This window comes from Camarhynchus parvulus, chromosome 8 (genome assembly GCF_901933205.1).
Source record: "Camarhynchus parvulus chromosome 8, STF_HiC, whole genome shotgun sequence".
Lineage (NCBI taxonomy): Eukaryota > Metazoa > Chordata > Aves > Passeriformes > Thraupidae > Camarhynchus > Camarhynchus parvulus.
In genome coordinates, this window is record NC_044578.1 from 30481173 (window position 1) to 30492213 (window position 11041).

General features: G+C 42.1%; 1 protein-coding gene across 2 annotated transcripts; it reads left to right on the plus strand.

The window, feature by feature from the left end:
* Window positions 1–2006: 2006 nt before the first annotated feature.
* LOC115906317 (regulator of G-protein signaling 18-like) lies at window positions 2007–10121 on the plus strand. 2 transcript variants are annotated; one of them, XM_030953437.1, is made up of 5 exons: window positions 2007–2318; window positions 2995–3096; window positions 6065–6129; window positions 7144–7310; window positions 9602–10121. In XM_030953437.1, exons 1-5 carry the CDS (start codon window positions 2200–2202, stop codon window positions 9854–9856), a joined length of 708 nt encoding a protein of 235 aa, XP_030809297.1. In that variant the 5' UTR covers window positions 2007–2199; the 3' UTR covers window positions 9857–10121. The 2 variants fall into 2 exon arrangements, with proteins under 2 accessions (XP_030809297.1, XP_030809298.1); XM_030953438.1 differs by having other exon boundaries at window positions 6068–6129.
* The last annotated feature ends 920 nt before the right edge of the window (window positions 10122–11041 follow it).

Genomic DNA, 11041 nt, shown 5'->3' on the forward strand with positions numbered 1-11041 from the left:
CGTTTTCCTGTATCGTCATCCTGCAGCACCCAAAATGGCCCAGAAGCATTTACAGGGTCATTAATACTGTTACTATAACTACTGTAGCTTACAATTCAAAACAGGGATGCTCATTAGCACCAGCAGCAGTGCTGACAAAACACAGACTGACTTGGATGTAATTTGGCTACTTCACAGCCTAGATTTAGTATAAGCTTTCTATTCATGGGGAAGGGGAAGTGTGGGTGAGTGGGGGAAAATAGTTTGTGATTATTCTCCCCTTCTCCACACTCCAGATTTCTAAGTGAATTCTCAGGAGGTGCACAGCACACTGCTGCAGTCAGGACTGACACAATTGCTTGCACTGTAGTACAGGAATAATTCAATCATCTAAGGCATAAAACCCATGTAGGGTCATTGAAGAGTGAGTTGGACAGGCCCTTCAGACCATGGCTGGTGGGTGCTGAAACAGGGGGCACAGCTGCTCATCCCCCTCTAGAAGCTGCCTGGCACAGTGGCCCCTCATAATTCACTTCTGAATTATATTCCATCTCCAAATCTTCCTTAAATCAGCTTAGATAGGATGTGGAGGCTACAATTACAAATATTTTCCAGGAGCTGAAATCAGCAGGTAACAAAATTATGTCAGATGGGCACAGACAGTATTTTATACACGTAACAGGTAAAAAAAGCTCATGTGACCGCCACTATTGCAGAAAAGTGAAATAAAATCATGCAGCCTATCTTTATTTACTTATCTGTTAAAGGCAGAATAAATTATTAAACACAGCTGTGGTTAAAGCCAGTTTAAAATATGCATGATATAAACCTTCTCTGAAATTGGAAATTAGGTTTAAACTGTAACCCTGCTTCCTAAAGTCCCTTGGGTTACAAAAGGCAGTTGTGCACTGTTCCCCATTCAGTCTGATTTTAAAATTTGTATCACACATGCGGCACATGAGAGTTTTTCAGTTAACTCTTAAAAAAAATCACGATAGATTACATCTTATTCTTCTTTTAATGTTTCACAAATTTGGATTCCTAGCAGAGTTGGGATTTTTTTCATTTCTTTTGAATATTAGTATCTCCCATTCCCATTCTCCTTAGCTCCACACGAAAAAGGCCACAGTGGGACTCTCACCAGAAATACCCACGGAAGTAAAACACAACAAAATTACGGGAGGTTGTGAGATCATGTCTTCTTCTCGAAGCTCAGTGTCCTACCTGAGAAATCAAAATGAGACACTGCCATTAAAAACATGAGAACTATTAAATTCTTAATCAATTAACTGCAGTAATTTTAACCCTTTCTAGTGTCTCATTCAGCTAACACTGAAGATGCTTCTTGATTAGATGTATTGTTCTTATGACATCTCCAACAGAAACTGAATTTAAACCCAAGAAAATTAACTGACATCAGACTTGTATGTGAAGAGATAACGGAGAAGTTTTGGGTTATTTAGTAACAAAATAAAATTTAAAAAAACACAGATTTTTTTTTTTCTGAACTAAAGGCTTTCTATCCTGGGTGGGAGATTGCAAGTAAACACAAATCCACAGACAGAGAAGTGAAAGAGGGAGCATTTAGTGGACGAACTGGAAATTAGAAGTGGGTGGTTGTAATTTCTGAAGAATGGTGCACAATTAAAATATCTGCTTGCAAAATGATTGATCAGCCAAAGCTTGGAGGAGACGCTGAGAAACTCTGAGTTTGAAGTCAGGGTACTGTGGATGGAGCTGTGTGCAGCACATGGTACTGACGCTGCAGAGGGCAGCTTAAGGGCAGATGGGGTGCTTCTGGGGGCTGAAGAGAAGGCTGGATGTTATTTCATGCGACATTACTGTCATTAAGGTTAATTTTAGGAGCCTAGGGCATGTACAGGTGTTTGGGGGCACGGGCTGGTGTCACCCTACCCCGAGCAGGAGCTGAGCTGTGCGGAGCAGCTGCTGCTCTGGGCTGCGGTTTGTAGCGTGAGCCCTGCAGAGCTGCAGTGTCATTTCCCCAAGGGACGAGGGCACAACCAGAGCTGCCCTTAGAGCCCGGCGTGGGCACAGCTGCAGCGGCCAGTACAGAGCCACCTCCTGCCACCACCTCCTCTGGACACAGGGCTGGGGCTGGCCAGGGCAGTCCAGGCGGCTGCAGCATGTGAGAGCCCGAGCCAGCAGGCACCGGGGGCGAGGGAGCAAAGGGAACCTTGCCGGAAGCTTCTCTAGAGGAAGATGGAGAACCCACTTCTTTTATTCCCCCAACTCAACATTTCTGCTTCAAAGGATAAACCCTATTACAAAGTCATGAAATCAGCGGTTAAGGAAGAGCCAAACAAGGCAAGCAAGCCTGGGTAAGTGTTCAGGTCATGCCAACCTTCTGCGTGTTCTATTTACATGGAGGATTCTTCTAGCATAGTTTGTGGGGGTGAATTTAGGGCACAGCTAATTTCATTTTTGACATATATGTGAGAACTCATGAACTGCAATCCTAGAAATCGTATGTGTAAAATATTAACTCTTTAAGAAGAGTTATCTCAAAGAACTCTCGGGTTTTTTTGAGGACAAGAAACATACCAAATTAATGATCTAAAAATACTAAGAAAGAGAGGTTGCAAGAAGTTCTGAGAAATGCTTCTCTAAAGCCTGAATATGATCCGGGAAAGCTTTTTTTCAAAAATTTCAAAGGACAGGAAGCAATACTTCCTTTTTTCTTTGTGAAACATTAAAAGTAGAAGACACTGAGCCAACTGTTTACATTGTCTAATGGGAAGTTTGGCCCCTCATCTTTAAAATAAATTAAAAGGATGCTGAAAATTAAAGGATTTCCATTTTTCTTTGCCAGTGCAAAATATGTGCTAAGCTATGAAGAAAAAACCATTAATGTGAATAATATATGTAGGAGAAGTAACACCAACATTACTGTAAGTGAAAATAGGGAGCTCTATAATGCAGAAGCAGAGAATGCTTGAGAGGGAAAAACCAACTTTCTACAATGTTTCTTGAAAAGCTACTCCAATTCTGTTGTAGAGCTAAGCAGAAGAGAAATAGGCTGAGCCTGCTTCTGCAGAAACCTGAATTCCATGAAAGTGATCACCTTGGCAAACCGGGAAACTTGACGAAAGCAGCAAGGTAAACATTGTAAAAGACTAGGTTGGCTGGGGATTCCCGCCAAGAAGCAACTGTGTGACTTGGGATGTTTCCTGTACCCATGTCTGTGCATTCAGACTGGGCAAAGTAACACTTTGAAAGTTTCTCAGTGTACCCCAAGCATGCAAACACTACAGAATTACCTGGTATGCATCGAGGTAATCAGCAGTGTTTTCACACCACTTGGTCCCCATACATTTGCAGAGAGGTTTAAACCTTGTGCCAGAAGCCTTGGTACGAGTCCACTGACTGTACAGAGCAATAATCCACTCAGAAATGCAGCTGGCAGGAAAATCATACAGCTCCTGGCAAAGCAGGTTTTCCAAATACTTCTGTGATGCACAAATGCCATAGCTGTGTTAAATAGTGAATGCAGAGTTCCTCAGTAACTGCAGTAATTGGTTGAACACTCTTGTCTCCAAAATTCATACACTTTGGTAGTATTGTCCCTAGTATTTACCATAAAGATGCTGGGTACAGTCTTGGGTTTACTGACTTCCATAAGAGTTTAGTTCCTCACTTCAATGGAGTACCAAGACATGGCTATATTAAGAATTGCATTTGTAGGTCCTGACTGAGAAGAAGAAATATGTAGAATGCTACAACGCTGTGGCCGAAAGAATGTATTGGCCCTTTCTTTCCACCACAAATCATTCCAGAACACTTCAGTGCTTACCACAGCCTTTTCTCTTATTCCAGCACTTCCCACTTTCTTGACCAAGCTGCCTGCTTTGACCAGAGCTGCTTCTACAAGCCATTAATGTGCTAATTAATGAGCACGTGTTAGAGGTCACCTAAGGGCCCAAACTCTGCTTGCAGAGCCTGTGGAAAAGTGGCTGGGGAGGGGATATCTAAACAATCCCACCAGTGCATCTGAGTCACCTGGCCGTGTTTATTGCTCACGTTTTGAGATGTCCTGGTTGCAGACATGTCAAACAATTCTAAGATTGCGTCTGTAAAGAGAAAGTGGAGGCACACAGTGCTGTGTGGCTCACATACCCCAGTATTTAATGCAAAGTACAGCCATTCACTGCATTCTTACAATCTGCCAGACAGCACTTTCAGAGCAGGAAATTCTCTGAAGAATTTCCCCCTTTTAACATCATTTCCTCATTCAGCCAGCTGTCTTTTACCATGTTACTCTCAGCTGGTGCCTGACTAACAGAGATTTGATTGTTCTTGTATGAAAGAGAAACTTGTAGATTTTTGCTGGTCTTACATTTGGATTAAAGTGACAATTATATTTGTCAAAAATGGAAAAAAAACAACCAAGCAAATCTACTCTTTTTCAAATAATAAAGTGAGATAATAGTTTGAAATTTATTGAGTGATTTACTTAGCTTTTATAATTTCCATTTTTCACACAGAATTACTAAAATAAGTAGAAAGAGATTTTAATAAAACACTGCAGATGGAAATTCAGGTGATAGTAGAAAAGTTAATTAATCTGTTCATTTAAAAGTTTGGTTTTAGTTTACATGTCTATCCATTAGTTTAAATTAGTTTCTTCTCATATTTAGAAAGTGGCAAAGTTGAACAAATCTTGGTTTCTGTCTATTATTGCACAAGCTCACTGCTGCACTCAGGTGCTGGGGGTCTGTGAGGCTCCTGGGTTGTTGCAGGTGCTGAAGGAAAACCAGAAACTCACAGTAGGAGTTTCCAAACCCAGCAAAGATCCTCTCCAGCATTTCATGCCTTTGTGAACTGAGTATGTGGTCAAAAGTCATAAGGCTATATCTTTCACTATGGCCAAAATAATTTCTGTAGGTATAGGAACCTGCAGCTGGCAGAGTTCACTGTACTTTCTGTAATTCTCTTAACTAATAAATGCTGTAAGGGAGTGAGGTCTCGTTTCCCTGACTCCAGAATTCCCCTGCTTTCCTGAATTTCTCCTCATGAACTGTTTTCTTCTTTCTAGTTAAAATTTTCATTCCTGCAAGGAATTACTTCAGCTATGAAACATGTGACACCTATTAAAATTTTAAAAACCAAAACAAAACGCCTCCTTTCATGTTTTGTGCAAACCCAGAGTCATTATTGGCCTAAATTCCATACCAAAGAGATTGGAATTTCCTTTTATCTAAACTTCACGTGCCTCCTCCCTGCCAAGAGAGCCCAAACTGTGTAAATCAGGAAACAGAACAGCAAGCCTTGATGAGGAAGTGGGATCATGTTCCAGAAACATTTGGTCCATAAGAAGTAGATTTGATCAACTAATCCCAGACCAGTCACTTACTGATACTTTCAGTGTCCTGTGATTTGTCCTGGAATGAAAATGGTTCCAAACATTCACATCCACAAAGCAACTGATAAAAATTGCTTCTTTTTTCCCTTTCTTTGCTGTTTCCTAGGGCAGATTTTTCAAAATTGACGTGAAACACATGCAACTTGACATACTTGATGAAGAACATGAGGAGTTTTATAAATGAGGCACAGTGTCTCAGAATAACATGGCATTTGAAATGTTTGTGGTAAACAAACCAGACTACACGTGCTATTGCCCTGTAAAACTGACACCTAAACCATATTGCTATAGTTATTTCTTCAGGCTACAGAATTCTGTATATTTCATTAAAAGTGAGCATATTCAAAACTATATCTCTGCATGACTATCTCAAGTTTAAATAGCTGACAAGACCTGCTTCCCTTATGAGTTTTACCATGCTACATGGTCTCAATTCCCTTAAAGATTAGTAGGACAACACAAATACCACAGAGAAAAGCCTCTGATCTGATGTTTTTATAAAAAGAGAAAAGAAAAATAACTCTGCAAGAAAAAAATGTCAAGAGTGAGTTAATGTTCCTGAAGCCCCTAAGAGAATGATCTCCCTTAGTGAGGTGACCTAATCAAAGGCTTTGTGGACCAGTCCTGAGCCACAATGGTGAAAGATAATGTGTGTTACACAGCTTCCTAAATGCACAGTATGAACAATTATTTCTGTTTCTTAAGCAGTGTGTCTCCTGAAGAAGCAGTGAAATGGGGAGAGTCTTTTGACAAACTACTTTCTGAGAAAGGTCAGTAGTTGTTTGTGTCTCCATGCAAACTGTTAGGATGGAAAATTGATGGTAAAGGATGGAAAATCATAAAATCCAGTTATGCCCTTGAATAGACATGCCAGTTACCTAAACTAGTATGATGGGTCATTTATGGCAGCATGTGTTTCCTGATCTTCTTGTCTTCTTCAGCTATAGCTTGCTGTCGACTTGTGAAAATAGTTTAAAATAATTTCTGTGTTTGGTGTTTTATTGAACAAAGTAATACAGCAGACAGCAAAGAGTCCCTTCAGTAAACAGGAACATTTAACCATAATATTGCTCAAATATTCCTTACTGCATATGCTCCATGTACTTAAGAAAAGACTTTGTCACTCCTGACTGTTTCTAAGCCAGTGATTGGATCCAAGCTGGCCATCATTGAGAGGCCCTGCTGCTCCCATAATTATCAAATACACATATGTTCCTGCCCTCATTTTGGAGGGGCACATGTATGGTTCAGCTACAGTGCTGGACACTGTGGGCTTTTCAAATCTGTTCACATCCACACAATTGCATTACTTCCACAGATGAAGCACGCTTGGCAAAGAAAATATCCTCAGCATAACAACAGCAGGATAAAGCCAATTATAGAGATGCTGAAAGCCATCCATTTTAAATTGCTGCTGAAGAGTAGTTTACTTATGAGCAAAGATTCAAATAGATTTTTGATCAAACTGAATTGATATTCAGCTGGAATAAAGTCCACCACTTCCACATACTCCCATATGTTTTGCTTAATGTTTTTGTCTAAATTTATGAGATCTTGGTAGCATTTTTTTACTGATGCTGAGAATTCTGTAAGGAGAGTTACAGGATCATAATGGAGAAATTGCACTTATTTACAGCATTTATGTATTCTAGGATAATTATCTCTAATGTGGTATTATTCCAAGGGAGCAAAACATATTTTACTACCTTGCACAGACTCTTTGAAAGAGTAACTGTCTGACAAGGATATATTTTTTTAATGCAATTCACCTTTCCCTTTTGTAGCTGGGCTGGATGCCTTCACAAAGTTTCTGAAAACTGAGTTCAGTGAGGAGAACATTGAATTCTGGATAGCCTGCGAGGATTACAAGAAAAGCAAAAGTGCACATGAACTTCTGCCAAAAGCCAAGACCATTTTTGAAACATTCATACAGAAAGATGCTCCAAAAGAGGTAAAGACCTTTCTCATTATACATAGTGTTTGATTGACACAACTGCATCTGGTGAAACTTTCTTTTGAGAAGTGCATGCCCAGAAGCAGCTTCAAGAGCTAATCCTGCAGTCCCCTGATATAAGAAGACTTTCATAAAAGTCAAAACTCTGGAAGGAGCATGGACTTGTCTTGACTGACTCCCTCTCTCTTTTCCACCTCTCCACCTCCAATTGTATATCCCTGGTGTGTTACTGTCAGCACCAAACGATGTTGATATGACAATCCTCACCAACGCTAAGGCCTTTTCTTAATATCCCAAGAATGAAAAAAGTTTTCATATTTCCAACTTACTCATTTTACTGGAGTTTATGAAGGGTTCATAAATGAACAAAAGAAATAATTTTTTGCCTGCCCTAAAAAGGAGATGAACAGGTTGGGAGATCATCAAATTTCAGTGAAATCACAAGCAGCCTCTTGAATAGGTCTTTTTGACTTACATTTTCCTTTAATTCTATCACATTTGAGTAGATCAATAGCTGTATTTTTTTATTTGCCAGAATAGGAGAAGTTAAACACTAACTTCTGCTTCCTTGTAATGAGGGTGAAAAAGGTGCAATTCTCATTTTAGTGAAACAATTGCAAAATGGTGCAGTTTCCACCTGCAATTCCCATAGATTGCATTAGGATTCAGATCTGCTTTTCCTAGGAAATGCCTACTTTTAAGGACTTATGTCCCTTTCCATTCCTTTCCCTGCTGTGTGCCTTTGGGGAGAAGCAGCCCTGGACAGGCAACAAGTGCTGACACTGTCAATGCTTGAGACTGATTGAAGCAAAGAGATGAGCAGGAGAAAGCTGAGGAGAGGACAGGGCAGGGAAGTCATAGTAACATAACAATTTCTTTCTCTGCCATTCTTGAGTTTGGTGCAGGCAGGGTGGATGCTCTGTTTCACCATGGACACTTGGCTTTGGTGTGACTTCCTCCCTTGGGTTCAGCTGAAACCACATAGCTCTGGAGCTTGCACATCTCCTCTGACTCCTTGTCCAGCAGAACTCTTTTACACAAATTTCTGAGCCCACAGTTTGATGGGATCATAAAATTTTGGATGAGTGGACCCTTCTCTGATCACTAATTGCCCTTCAGCTCTTAGATCTAGACTATTTGTTCCAACTAGTTGTATGGAAATGACAGGAGCCTCTCAGGGAGGAAAAGAAAAACATGATAGAAGTCACTTTTTGATTGGGTCATCAATTTTTAAAATATATTCTGTCTTATTTTTCAAAATAACGTGCTTGAACCAGTGCCTGTCACTTCATTAAAATTCTTATACTATTAAACATTTCCCAGGGTGAATGCAGCAGCACATGGAGTAAATAGTAATTTTGATACACTTTCCCAATCTAAAGCCTCCAGAGACCCATTTAAATTAAAAAAGAAATTAGAATTTTTTCACCTTCCTACTACACAAAGTACACAGAAACCAGAAATTTTAACTATTCACTAATGTCATCTGATTAGAACAAGTTCTACTTTAATCCTACATGAGAGCAGCAGAGATCTGTAATAGTCCGGTATTGCAAAGCTGGGAAGCTGTGACTATACAGTGTTCACTGTTAGAAAGTTACTTTTAATCAAATATCAGAGTTTTTCTTCTGTTTTCCCAGTTTTTCATGGTACCAATGATACATTTGTGGAGACTTTCTGAGAGCCACCACTGAAGGTGAACACATTAATGCTGTGGTGTTAATATCCTGTTGTATGGGGGATTCAAGGTCCTCCTCATGCCTTGAGAGGCTACTAGAACAGAGGCTGGGCAGAGTTAAAGGAATAAAACAGAGATTTATTAAAGGCCTTCACAGGATACACTTTGGGCAGTACAAGATCCAGCTGTGGCTACATCCAATATGGACGACAAATCACAAGTTTTGACATTTTTATGTTTTGGTCCATTTCCATCTTGGGGTTAATTGTCCAATTCCAGCTCCAGGTTATGCAGTCCCATCCTCCCAGTTTACTCTCCTCAATTCTCTGTTGTTCGCACTTTTTGGGCCTGAAGCTGCAGTGGTGCCCTTGGTTCTGGGGCTGGAAAAGGATTGTTCTGTGGGACTGAGTTGTGAGGAGAACCTGCAAACACTTAATATGAAGTTCAGAGTTATAAACTAATGCAGTACAGGAAAATATGAAGGCTCAAACTTAAGGCTTCACTCTTATCAGAAAAGTCTTTTCCCAGTGTACAGTATCAGTGCTGTAGATAATAACACTGGATATGCATGAATGTACATTAAACAAATACCCTTTTCCTTGTCCTCCAGGTGAATCTGGACTTTCACACCAAGGAAGTCACAAGCCAGAGCATGGGGCAGCCCCTGCGCAGCACCTTCGACGCGGCGCAGAGCACGGTGTACCGGCTGATGGAGCAGGACAGCTACCCGCGCTTCCTGCGCTCCGCCGCCTACCTGGGCCTGCTGCAGGGCCGGCCCGCGGCCCGCGCCCCGCTCCGCCGCCGCTCCCGCTCCTTCACCGTCAGCGATTTCCAGGGCGTGCGGCCGGACCTCACCGTGTGGTGACAGCCCAGCTCAGCCCTCCTCACCCCCCGTGTGTCCCCGTGTGGTGACAGCCGAGCTCAGCCCTCCTCACCCTCCCCGTGTCACCGTGTGGTGACAGCCCAGCTCAGCCCTCCTCACCCCCGTGTGGTGACAGCCCAGCTCAGCCCTCTTCACCCTCCCCGTGTCACCGTGTGGTGACAGCCCAGCTCAGCCCTCCTCACCCCCTGTGTCACCTGTGGTGACAGCCCAGCTCAGCCCTCCTCACCCCGTGTGGTGACAGCCCAGCTCAGCCCTCCTCAGCCCCTGTGTCACCTGTGGTGACAGCCCAGCTCAGCCCTCTTCACCCCCTGTGTCACCGTGTGGTGACAGCCCAGCTCAGCCCTCCTCAGCCCCTGTGTCACCTGTGGTGACAGCCCAGCTCAGCCCTCCTCAGCCCCTGTGTCACCGTGTGGTGACAACCCAGCTCAGCCCTCCTCACCCCCTGTGTCACCTGTGGTGACAGCCGAGCTCAGCCCTCCTCAGCCCCTGTGTCACCTGTGGTGACAGCCCAGCTCAGCCCTCCTCAGCCCCTGTGTCACCGTGTGGTGACAGCCCAGCTCAGCCCTCCTCAGCCCCTGTGTCACGGTCTGGTGACAGCCCAGCTCAGCCCTCCTCACCCCCAGCTCCTGCAGCAACCCGGGTGTGTTTTAAACCCCAAACCCTCAGCGGGTGTAACTAAGTGGTGAAGCAAAAGAAAATTCACTTACAGCAGATCAGAGTTCTGGAGCAGAATCTCACTTTCATAGAAAAGTAGGTGATGTATTGGCAAGTCATAACATGTGGAGTTTTCATGTAGGATTTTTTTTTTTTTAACTCAGAGCAAAGGCTGTGATCAGATTTGGGGGGAAAATTTGATTTTCTTGCTTAAAAATGTCTCATATAGTGCCATTTGATATTACCCAACACATATCCTGGGCTTGTACCTTTATGCCTGAGTTTCATCACAGTTAGAATATCTGTATCCAGTCTTTCCACACATTTATGTTTTTGCAATATTTCCTACACTAAGCACAGAGAATTTGCGGTATTTTCTGATACTGTAAAACACACAGAAACATTATTAGGTATAATGCAAAGTTACATTTATTTTAACTAAAGACACTGCATAATTAAATCTATAATTAAAATGTGGCCATTGCCTATTTTAAGAGGAATGTAAAGATACCT